The sequence below is a fragment of the Heterocephalus glaber genome, unplaced genomic scaffold (assembly GCF_053883595.1).
Source record: "Heterocephalus glaber isolate CG9 unplaced genomic scaffold, H.glaber_assembly_v1.0 deba00001452, whole genome shotgun sequence".
Lineage (NCBI taxonomy): Eukaryota > Metazoa > Chordata > Mammalia > Rodentia > Bathyergidae > Heterocephalus > Heterocephalus glaber.
Window position 1 is genome coordinate 19686487 of NW_028258302.1, and position 12780 is coordinate 19699266.

The window sequence follows — 12780 nt, forward strand, 5'->3', positions numbered from 1 at the left end:
GTTATGAGGCTCGTTTTCAAATTTGACCACTTAGCTAAATGACTTATACTTGTAATCTTATTGGTTGTTCATAGCTGTAACCCACATTGTACCCACATGGGTTTTGCTTTATAAAATGCCCCTGAAAAGTGGGGTTCCAGTGCTACCCATTCAGGACCCCTCCTGCCTCTCAGGAGGTTTGCTCTTAAATATTTTTCTGCTCTTGACCTCCGTTGTTGCTAGAATTCATTCTTCCATTTTTAGAGAACACGAACTCGATATATTAGACATCTAACAGGTTGGGAGATACAATATTTTCATCTTTCATCTCCTGTATCATCCTGTATCAGTAGAGGAACAGCCAGGCTTCCCAAGCCATTTCCCATGCAAGAACATCTTACCACAGAGGGGGGCAATCCCCTTTCCCTTGGTTCCCATTTGAAATATGAACCTTGTTAGGTTTTACTTTTTTTTTTTTTAAAGGCATGGTCTTGTTATGCAGTGCAGGCTGGCCCCAAACTGGTGGCACTGGCGGCGATCCTCCTGCCTCAGCCTCCTGAGTGCTGGGATTACAGGTGTGCACCACCATGCCAGCCTTGTCTGTTAGAAACAGTCTCCTAGGTTTATCTCCTGCTTTTGTTTAAATTTACACTGTTTAAAGAACACGAAATTTGTTATGGGAGTATTACATTCCATTCATTTTATACTTTGGAAACAAAAACATAGATATATTTTTCTTTTTTTTTTAAGAGTAGGAAAAATTTGAGAGAAAGAAAGCTTCTAAGAGAGACAGAAGGGGGACCAGAATGTTGGTTGTCTCAAGAACATAGATATATTTTTTACTTTAAGGAAGTAGGTGCACCCTTGATTACACGTCTTCAATATGTACAACTTAACTCTGAATGAAGTATAGAACAAACTTGGGGCCTTGGACACTTAATGGAGAGGTTTTCTGTAGGCCGCTCTGAAGCCCTCTGTTGCTGGCCTTCCTCTGTGCTTAGGTTGAGCTGGAAATAGCAGCTTCTAATTGGAAATGTCTTCCTGACTTACACTTCTTACATAGATTCTCCACCCCAGCAAACAAAACAGCCAACACGAGGCCCACAGTATTTAAGAGGGTTAGCTATAATTTGGAAAGCTTTGATCCTTTAGTTTTTTTTGGGTTTTTTTGTTATCAGGGATTGAACTCCAGTCCTTGCGCTTGTGCAGCAGGCAGCACAGGTGGCGAAACCACTGAGCTAAATCCCCAGCCTTGATCCCTTAGTTTTAAGCCCCTTTTTATTGTTGTTTTTCCCTTTTATTGTTTCTCATCAGATGTGTGGCCACAAGGACCCAGAACCATGTGTTTGGGGATGGTGCTTTATCTCAGCATCATCTCACCTGTGCGGTTAATGATTGTGTTTATTGAAGACCTATTCAGTAATACTCAGCAATTCATTTAAAAAGTCAGATGTTGAGGGGAGGACATTACTTGGGGATTGAAATTAGGCCTTCTCCCATGAGCTGCTACTTGAACATTTTTTTAAAATTTTGAGACAGGGTTTTGCTAAATCAGTAAGTTACCTGGGCTAGGCTCAATTTCTCAATCCTCTGGCCTCAGTTTCCCAGGTGCTGGAATTACACCCTCATGCCACCTGTCATTAAGAAGTATTTTAAGAAGAACAGTGCTAGTAGTGTAGGGCCAAATAATGCAGATTGCTTCTAAATGTTCACATTAGCTTTTGAAATCCTTGCTGTGACTTTTAGACCATAGGCTGTATTTGTTTGCCTTTTCTTTCTTTTTTTTTTTTTTTTGAGACAGTATCTCAGAATGTAGTTCAAGCTGGCTTTGAAGTTTTGATCTTCCTGCCTCAGCACACACCACCATTCCTGGGTTTTGTGTTTGCTTTTTTTTTTTGGTACCGGGGATCAAACTCAGGTCCTTGTGCTTGTGAGGCAGGCAACAGAACCACTGAGCTAAATCCCTGGCCCTTGTATTTGCTTTCTGAAGCCAGTTTTAGCACTGGTGAGTGTGCATGATTTTCTTTCCAGTGTGGGAGGGGGAAGGGTAAGGACAGGAGTGCTTGCTTCTTGCTTCTTGCCTGTATTATTTTTCTGTCCATAACAGGAGACTGTTCTGAACAGTTCCATTGGAGCTGTTTTCTGAGAGAACGTGTGTGTTTGATCAAGTTTGTCCACCCAGCCAGGTCTTCTGACAAACTGACTACCTTCCTGTTCGAGGACACAAGGAACAAATGAGACCTGCTATCATCACACTTTGGAAAAGGAGATTTGAAAGAATTAACAAAATAAGTACATACTTTTTTTTGGTATCAGGATTCGAACTCGGGCCCTTGCACTTGCAAGGCAGGTGGTGGCACCACTGAGCTAAATTCCCGGCCCCAATGTGTGTGTGTTTTGTTTCAGGGGAGGGACCAAGGGCCTTGTGTGTGCTGGGCAAGTGGTACCACTGAGCAACACTCCCAGTTCCCTTGTCATCTTTACTGGGGAAAAAGAAAATTTCCTGTAGGATATCCTTGCTGTTGTTTCGAGGAAAGATTTTAAGACATTTATATCAGTCTCTGAATCGTTTGTTTTATAGCATCTTTGTATGGAAGAGAAAATATAATGTGTATGTAAGTAATTTTTTTCCCTTCTCGGCATTGTAACTTTTCTTTTACTAGTCTGGTTTGCAGGTGAATTATAGGCACAGAAACAAAACAGTCTCTCTTAGGGATTCACCCTCCCCAAGTCCTACTTTTATTTTTTTTCGGCAGTTCTAGGAATCAGACCCAGGGCCTTACACATGTTAGACCCCTATCTGCACCCCCTTTCACTTCTTTAGGAAGTTAATTTTAACCTGGTGCTGACAATAGTTTTTAAATTGGCCACACTTTTTTAGGGGGTGAGTGGGAATGAAGATTGAGCCTAGGCATTTACTCTACCACTCAGTCACATCTCTAGTCCCTTATTTGATTTTTTATTTTTTAAAACAGGGTCTCACTATGTAGCCTAGGCTGCTGACCTTTGAACTCACAGAGATCTTCCCGCCTTAGCCTCCCAAGGGCCAGGATTACAGGCATGTGTTACCATGTCTGGTCCATATTTTGTTACTGATTTAAAAAAAAAATTTTTTTTCATATTTGATTTTAAAGCCAGGAAAACAGTGTGTTTACACAAAACATTCAAAGCAGTTACTTTGGGAATGTATGGTACATTGCTCTCTTAACTCTGGACAGTATAAAGAGCAGTGATGACACTGGGCCTGGTGGTGGCTTGCTCCTGTAATACTATCTTCCAGGAGGGGAGCTGGAGGGAGGAAGAAGGGAAGTTTGAGGCCAGCTGGTACAACTCAGGAGACTGTCTAAAAAGGTTTAACTCTACAGCTCAGTGTGCCCTGGATTCCATCCCCCTACAGCAAAAGTGGGGGAGCACAGGGACTCTTACCCTGCCCTGCAGCTACTTACCTGATCTTCTCAGGTGGTTTTTTACAGTGTATCCTTCCATCTACCCAGTCAGGTCTGTTACCTCCATTTGTAAACAAAAGCTGTCAATATGAAATTATTTTGTCCCTCCCCCCTTTTTTTTTTGGTACGGGGGATCAAACTCGGGACCTTGTGCTTGCGAGGCAGGCAGCAGAACCACTGAGCTAAATCCCCGGCCCTGTGCTCTTTTTTTTTTTTGAGACAGTGTCACTGTACACTTCAGACTGGCTTTGAGCCCACTACATAACCCAGGTTGGTCTCCTCGTGGCCATCCTTCTGACTTAGCCTCCTGAGTGCTGGGATCACAGCGTGGAATACAGTGCCCCACCTAACAGTATTCCTTATAGCCAAAACAAAAAAATAAGCCAGACCTGGCAGCCCACGCCTGTAATCCCAGCATTTGTAAACTTGAGGCAGGAGGATCCACAAGAGTTTGAGGCCAGCCTGGGCTACATAGCAAGATACTGTCCAAAAAACCCAAAACAACAACAACAACAACAAAAAACCCCAAGCCCATATATGCTGCATTGTCTTCACATCTTCGTATTCTCTTTTAATCTGGAATGGTTACTCAATCTGTTTCATCACATTGATGTTTTTGAAAAAGTACAATACTTATTTTGCAGAGAGTTTCTCCAATTCCATCTGTTTGCTGTTTCCTCTTGATTAGATTTGGGCCATGCATGGTGGGCTGGAACAAACACTGAGGAAGTGGTGCTGTGTTCTTGGTACCTTCCACCAGCAAAGTGGGTGCTGTCCTTTACAGCCATTACTGGCTACACTGACTTTGATTTATTTCTCTGCTGGAAGTTACTCTATTCTCCTTTGGCAATTAAGTAACTTGTGCTGAAATACTTGAGATATTACAAATATTGTATTTAGTCATTGATGTTCATGTCCAAGTTTTGTGTTCTGATGGATGCTAAGTGTTGATTTTTTTCAAAAATTGTCTTTCCATGTTGATACTGGCTTTCTTCTATAAGGATGAGGTTTTTCTTTCATGTACCTCATCATTAAGCCAGAGACTCTTGAACATTCATAGGTTATAATCATATTGTAGGTTATAATCCTGCTCTTCATTTTGTTCTATTTATTGTTTGTTTTTACAGTACTGGAGATTGAAGCCAGGGGTGCTCAACCACTGACTACGTTACATCCTCAGCTCTTTTTATTGTGAAACAAGGTCCTGCTGCGTATCCCAGGCTGCCCTCCAGCCTGCAGTCCTCTGGGGTCAGCCTCCATGTAGTTGAGAACACAGGCGTGAGCCATGGCAACAACAGCTCAATTTTTTTTTCCCCAAATTTGGCCACTGGGGCCTTAGAAGCTGTAAGCCTTTTTTTAAAAAAACATGTCCACATCACTCTTTGAGTATGTGCTTATGTTTGCTACAAAGTGGGAGGTTTGTCTTCTAATTTCCTTAAGGAGCCTTAGGTACTTCAATGAAGAGTATTTAGAAATTAGGGTTTGGTTTCAGACCTGTTAACTCGCCGCTCTGAAAAAGAAAGCCTCCTTGATGTTTGTTCTTTTATCTTTAATGAGCTTGCTAGTGGAAGTCACTGTCCCCATACCACCTCTTGCCCCCTCATATTTTGTTCAGTTGAAATGTTTTTCACTCTGTCTTTTTTTTCCCGAGTTAAGGTCTAACTGGGTAGTTCAAACTGGCCTTGAACTTACTATTCGCTTCCTTAGTGCTGCGATTACAGGTATACGCCACCACACCTGGCTAAAATTTTTCTCTTTGCTGAATTTAGGAATTCAGCTATCCTTGGAGATTTGTATGTATTGTGAAAAACATTACCATGGCCCCCCAATTCAACAGTGTATGTAGGGGTATATCCAGAAGAGTTTCACATGCCCCTCCTTTTTATCTATTCTAATTCATGCTCTGTACTTAACTAATTCTTACTCTGGTTTGATTACTTTTTCTGCTTGTTTCTTTTTTGCTTAAATGAACAAATCCATGCCTAGTTTCTGATTTCCCCTTATTTCTTACACAAAGAAAAATATACCATAGATCCTTTTTTCACCTTGGTTATTTTTCACTTAATATGTCATGAGAATTATTCCACACTTACACCTTCATATTTTTGTTTTATAGTTGCATAGCACTCCATCATGTAGTTACACTGGATCTTCAGTGAGAATTTTGGTTTGTTTTCAGTATTTTGTGACTAAACAGTTGCAGTGAGAAACTTAATCCATGTGTATTTGCGTTGTTGGAGGTGTATTTTCAGGTTGAATTTTTTTTTTCTGGGTTGAATTTTTAGAAATTAGATTGCTAGGTAGGTCCTTGTGTAGTTTTTCTCAGGCGTTGCAGAAATCATCCATGGAAGTATCAATTTTCTTTTTTTGGTACCGGGGATAGAAATCGGGTCCTTGTGCTTGGGGGAAGTACCAATTTTCATTTCCACCAGCGGTATTTACATGCCCATTTCTCCATAGCTCCACAAGCTGAGTGTATTTGGAGGGGAGGGGGCTGTGAGAAAGGGGCTTGCTGTGTAGCTCAGGTTGACTGAAGTCATGATCATCCTGCACTGGGGATTTATTTCAGTGGTGCTATGCCTGCCTGGCAAGCACAAGGTCCTGGGTTTGATTCCTGGTACCGAAAAAAACCCATGATGATCCTGCTTCAGCCTCCTTTGTCCTGGGATTACAAGTGTGAGCCATCTTGTTCAGTCTGAGTGTCTTGTTTATATAGTTTCTTGGTTTTGCTCATCTTAGAAATGAAAAGTATATGAGAATGACATCTATCTAAAGTTCACAATCCATTGGTTGCTAATATGTTCACCAGGTCGTGTAACTCACCACACTGTTATATACTGCTCTTACTGCTGCTGTTATCATGTTATAATAAAAATGCTAGGGATGGGACCCAAGGCCTTGTGCAGTCTATGCAAATGCTGTACAACTGAGCCACATCTCCAGCCTCACCGTGCAATCAGTTATAAAAAGTTCTGTAACCATTAGTAGCCATTCTACTTCTCTCTCACTTCCACTAGGTACATTAAAACTAAGCAATAACTTTTCTTTTTCTTTCAGACGCAACTGCAAAGGAAATCCAAATTGCCTGGTTGGGATTGGTGAGCATATCTGGTTAGGAGAAATAGATGAAAATAGTTTTCATAACATCGATGATCCCAACTGTGAGCGGAGAAAAAAGGTAAATGATGGGTGGTATTCCTTGTTTTTGTGGCTGTTGTGTCTGAACAGAAACCACTACTGATTTCAGGTAACCTGTGCAGCTGTAAGTTAAGTAGTTAAGAGTTAAATAAAGGCCAACACTCTTGAATTGTAACAGTTCGTAACATACTGTCTCAGTCATTTCTCTCTGGGAATCAATACCTGACACCTACAATTTAAAAACAAGTTAATTTTGGCTTATGCTTTCAGCCTACTGGCTCCAAGGAGAAAGGGCATGGTGGAAGGGCATAGGCAGAGGAAAAGCTGCATCTTGGCTGCCAGGAAGCAGGAGGAGAAGAGAGGAAGCGGGAGGGAGCTATATACCTTTGTAGGTCAGGCTCCACCTCCCAGTGCATTTACCTGCTAAACTTAGTAGTGGACTACTCTGCTGATGAGTATATTCCTTCATGATCCAATCACCTTCCCCCATCTCTGAGCCCAAGGCTTTTGGGGGACATTCAAAGTTTAAACCCTAACATGCTTTATAAGATAACTGTACCTCAGTATATAGTGAGCAGTTTGAAAAAATCCTGATTCTGTATATGCCTTAACATTATATTCTTTATTTTTAACTTAAAATATCTCTAAAGGAGGTAGTAATTCAAGGGAATAAGCTCCTGTAATGATATAACTTCATTTTCTAAGACTTAAATATTTCGTAGAAATCCTTATAATATTTCAGGATTTTTTTTTTTTTTATTTTTGGAGACAGGGTCTCACTCTGTAGTTTAGACTGGCCTTGAACTTACTATGTAGCCTAGGCTGGCCTTGAACTTGAAGCATTCCTCCTGTCCCAGCCTCCTGAGTGCTGGGATTATAGGCGTGTACCACCACGCTTGGCATGAATTTCTTAACCTTTGGAAAAAGTTGGGCCCAGTTCACTAACCCCGTTCCCCATGTCCCAAATCTAATGTCTAGGGCTTACAATGGAACTTTTCTACTGAATGCTAGCAGTTTTAGGAAGAGTGCAAAGGTGTATGTATACATGTTGTTTGAAACTGATCTTTTCTAGAATCTACTGTTCTAATACTAGATGAAGTGGCCAGAGAAGACAGCCTGCCAGTGACAGGCAGTGATGCTCCCTGAAGTCTTCTCCATGCCTGTGGGCAACCCACTGTGGGCTTTTGGGGAAATCCTACCTTGAGCCAGGAGAGACTTAAGGTGGTTATGTATTGTGGATTGTGACAGTCTTACCAATCTGTAATCTGAAAATTTAATTTTGTTTAAAGGGAAATAAATTTTGTGATCCCGTATTTCTGTAGAACTCATTTGTGGGCCTGACAAACCTTGGAGCCACTTGTTACGTCAACACATTTCTTCAGGTGTGGTTTCTCAACCTGGAGCTTCGGCAGGCACTGTACTTGTGTCCCAGCACCTGTAGTGACTACATGATGGAAGATGGTGTCCACGAAGAGAAAGGTTGGTGGGCATGGGCAAGGGAGAGCACACTTCCGAGGATGTTGACAGCTAGAGCCCTTCTGAACCAACCAAAAAGAAGGGAACATGGGTACTCGTTATAAGGCAGGCTGGATGCTAGGTTCTTCCTAAACACAGGATTAACTCCCCTGCATATATTTATCATTTTTGTGACAAAATGGCTGATATTTCAGACGAAGGAAGTACATTTTCTTGTTCTTAGCATTCTTTACAGGTATAATTTGTCTATGTAATACTCCGACTACAGGCCCTTATTTTGGGGTGATAGATAAAATCAGTAAGACAGGAAGTTTTTTTTTTTACCTAGTTTGAGACTTAGTAAATTTTTCAAGGTGACCACAATCTTTGGGGCTGACTACCAAATACATGAGCAGATTTACCTGAAATTCTGTAAGATTAAGATTAAATTGGGCCAGGGATTTAGCTCAGTGGTTCCGCTGCCTGCCTCTCAAGTGCAAGGACTAGAGTTCGATCCCAGGTACCAAAAAAAAAAAAATTAAATTCATTAACTGACAAAATCAGCCATGAAAAGTTCTACTCCCCTTACTATGAATTTGAACAGAGACAATTTCTGTTTTTACTAAAACTTACATATTTTATTTCATGTACAGTGTGGATTGTTATTAACAAATGACATTGCTTTAGAAATCTGAAAAGAAGTTTCCTCTTTGAGTTGGAGATTTCATGGAATGAACCAGATTTTTCTCTTTCTCGAAATGAGAGGTTTCTAGGCCGGGTTGCAGTGGTGCAGGCCTGTGATCCCAACACTCGGGAGGCTAAGACAGAAGGATTGCCATGAGTTTGAGGCCAGCCTGGGCTACACAGTGAGCTCAAGGTCAGCTTGAACTACATGTGTTTTGGATAGTGTGACTATCCAAAAAAGGGAGAGGGGGTTTTCTAAGATGCAGGTCTTTGGGCTCCAAGTTGGGAATTTATGTTTCTTGTCCCCTTCTGGAAATCCTACACTGTAATTTTTCTTTGGAGGCAGGGTCTGAATTGTGTAGTTTAGACTGAGCAACATAGTGAGACTCTGTCTCCAAAATAAAAATAAAAAAGACTGGGGATGTAGCTCTTGGGTTTCAGCCCCCATTAGTGCCGGGGTGGGTTAGCTGTTTGCTCAGAGTTTTCTTCCTACAGATCTGATTTTTTTTTTTTTTTTTTTGAGACAGGGTCTCACTGTGTAGTTCAGACTGACCTTGAACTCACTGTGTAGTTCTGGCTGGCCCCAAACTCATGGCAATCTTCCTGTCTCAGCCTCCTGAGTGCTGGGATTACGAGTGTGTGCCATCATGGTGGCTCTGTGTGTTTAGATTAATGATTGTATAAGTACTTTGAAGTAGATCAGTTTAAATTTATTGTTTTTATTTTTTAATTTTTGGTACCGGGGATCGAACTCGGGACCTTGCACTTGTGAGGCAGGTGCCGGAACCACTGAGCTAAATCCCCGGCCCCAGTTTAAATTTATTAATGAGAGGATAGTAACATAAGTGAAAGCTAGATTTCTGTGTGATAAGATGATATGCCATGGTCTTCATTGGGCATGGTGGCCTTTAATGTATATCTTCAAACAATTAGTTTTATTTTGTTTTTTACTTGGTTTTACTGGAGATTAAACCTAGTGTCTTTACACATACCCAGCTCTTTTATTTTTCATTTTGAGACCAAGTTTATAAGTTGTTGAATTGCTCATGTTGGGGTCAAATTTAAAATGATCCTGCCTCAGCCCCCGCTGAGTACTGGGATTACAGGCATGACCACCATGCCTATTTTAAACTCAAAAGTTTGTATATTTTACTAAAGTCTTTTAAACCATATTCTCTGATAAGAGCACACCTTTCTGATGCCAATGTTAAGGCACAGTGGAAAGGATTTCTAAAAGTTACAGGATCTGAGTTATTTAGGACCTTGCTACCAGTTCAGTGAATGTCACTTTTTCAAAATTCTGGGAACCAGGCATATTTTAGATTTTATTTTCTTGATATAGGGTCTTGCTATGTAGTTCAGGCTGGCCTTGAACTCACAGCTATCCTCTTGCCTCAGCCTCCCAAGTGCTGGGATTACAGGCATGCATCACCACACCCAGAAATATTTTAGATTATAGTATTAAATTATTATTTGCATAGTTACTAGCTCAGCATCCCCAATGTTGAATTCCACACTGCTCCAAAATCCATAATTCTTGGAGCATGCCAGTATCATGCTGAAAAGCGTTTAGATTTTGAATCTTTCTTTAATCTTGGATTTTCCTATTAAGGAAAACTGTGTAGAGTGTTCCAATCTGTAAAATGAGAGTTAGAGTTAACACAAACTTGAGTACCTTTTTCTGTGTGTGTGTGTGGGTTCTGGGACTCAAACTCCGGACCTTGCGCTTGTGAAGCAGGTGGCAGAACCACTGAGTTAAATACCCGGACCTTGAGTACCTTTTAACAGCCTGCAAAAACCCTCAGACCCTGTGAAGCAAGATTTTATTTTTATTTCCCAACTGATAGATGGAGATACTGAAAGTCACAATCAGTAAGGAAAGAAACACTCAAGTCTGTCAGGAGACAGAAACTACACAATTTGAACCAGAAAAGAGTCATAGAGAAATATTGACAGAAAGTTAGAGTGACAGGGGATTGGTTTTTAAGGGTTAAAGAGAATTTTTAAAAAATAGCAGATACCAGGAGCAAACTCTGTTGAGCACCAAGAGAACCTCTCACCCCAGTGGCATAGGCCTGAGATTCCAGTATCTTTGGACAGTGCATGGCAGGGACTCCTAGATAGGAGAAAAGGGGAGGAGATGCCTCACGGGAGGTCCTTGCTGGAAACAGAGGGTGCTGGGCCCGTGAACCCCCTCTAGAGTTACCCGAGAGGGAGTCCAAAGGTGACCCACTCATTCATTGGTCACTGAGGACACTGGTTGAGGTTGTCAGAGGAGGTACTCCGGGAGGCTGTTGGCCACTGTTCACTGCAGGAACCTGGAGCCTTGGTAAAAACGGATCTACAGGAGGCTGGCAGTGCCGTCAGAGTGGGTACAACTCACCCCTCCAGTACCATGCACTGACAGAGTTGACCTCCTGGTAGCTGGCAGCAGATAAACATTTGCAAAACTCAATCTCAGCATAGAGCAGACAAAGAATGGTAGATGGCAGTGCTTGACACTACCTATTGTTACTTGTTTGGTTTGTGGCAAGCCACGTTAATGAACGTACTGAATCACCTTATGCAGAGGGCAGTGTGGTTTTCATTACAAGAATGATGTTCAGTATTTGGTATAAGGGGTTATAATTGTGATAATGCACATACATGTACAGTGTGTGCAGCCTCTCATCTGTAGATATAGTGTATAATGCAGCTGTGGAGGCTCCACTTTAGAAAAGATGTTTGCTAGCTCTTTCTCACAAAGTCTTAGAACCATGTTAATACGGTACAGTTTGAGTGTAAGGGTGTTTATTAATGTTCTCATATGAAAAAGAGGTAGGAATTTTTTAAAAGTAACAACTTTTTAAAAACATTTTTCTTTTGATAGATTATGAACCTCAAACTATTTGTGAGCATCTCCAGTACTTGTTTGCTTTGTTGCAAAACAGTAACAGACGATACATTGATCCATCAGGGTTTGTTAAAGCCTTGGGCTTAGACACGGGGCAACAACAGGTAAGAACTTTCCTTTAAAAAGGAAAAATTTGAAAGATACTCAGGTCTTACTTAGAATATTTGTAAAGGGAGGTGAAATAAGATCTTTTAGGAAAAGTATTTTTCTGTTCTGAGTTATTTGAGCCTTTATTTACTATCTAGTATATTTTACATTATTCTCATCTTCATTTCTGAGAATTCATACATGAACACAGAATGCCTCAAATTACCTGTAGTCTTTATTAAAAAAAATGCTATGTTGCAAGTACAAGTAGTTTCTGGAAAAGAGCTACACCTTTTCTTTCTCATTAATCCAAACTTGTAGGATGCCCAGGAATTTTCAAAGCTGTTTATGTCTCTATTGGAAGATACTTTGTCTAAACAGAAGAATCCAGATGTACAGAACATTGTGCAGCAGCAGTTCTGTGGGGAATATGCCTATGTAACTGTGTAAGTCTACTTTAACTTTTTCATGGTACATTTTACTCTAAGATAAGTTGCCCATATTACCTAGTTTTCAAGTTTGTTCAAAGTTACAGTGTTAGTGGGTTATCAAGGGTCCTGTAATATTTATAGTGATGCATTTCCATGGAAACATGTAAATAACCCAGCTTGATCATTGCATTTGTACCCATCCAGATGTTGGGAGCTATGTTTAGTTGAACTCTTGCCATGTACTTTATTTCTGTGTTGTGTGAGTTGAAAGAATGAGATTGGAGCCAGCATGAATACTAAACAGCACCGCTTTGAAAATTTCCCAGTTATAAAATAACATGGTCACACCAACAACTGTTAGTTTTCATTTTAATATGTAGTATAAATGATTACCAAAGAGGACCATCAAAGGTTTGTATTTTTTAAATTTATTTTGTTTTTTTAGACAAGGTCTCACTATGTAGTTCAGGCTGGCCTTAAACTTAACTATGTAGCCTGGGTTGGCCTTGAACTTGCAGTGATCCCAGCTGCCTCAGCCTCCTGAGTGCTAGGATTACAGGTGTGTGCCAACTAAGATTTTACATGCTTTTCCATCTTTGTGGGATGTAATATAGTAGAATGTGATGGCGTTTTTTATTCTGACTTGAATTTATTTTATCACTCTTTT

At 40.7% G+C, this 12780-nt stretch overlaps 1 protein-coding gene across 2 annotated transcripts in view; it reads left to right on the forward strand.

Annotated features, from left to right (window-relative positions):
• Usp48 (ubiquitin specific peptidase 48) overlaps window positions 1-12780 on the forward strand; it is an 82757-nt gene that overhangs the window by 16189 nt on the left and 53788 nt on the right. For both annotated transcript variants that reach the window (XM_013074360.3, XM_013074361.3), the window contains exons 3-6: window positions 6483-6603; window positions 7886-8042; window positions 11572-11699; window positions 12004-12128. In XM_013074360.3, the coding sequence (XP_012929814.2) occupies window positions 6483-6603; window positions 7886-8042; window positions 11572-11699; window positions 12004-12128 (531 nt within the window). The remainder of the gene's footprint in view (window positions 1-6482; window positions 6604-7885; window positions 8043-11571; window positions 11700-12003; window positions 12129-12780) is intronic.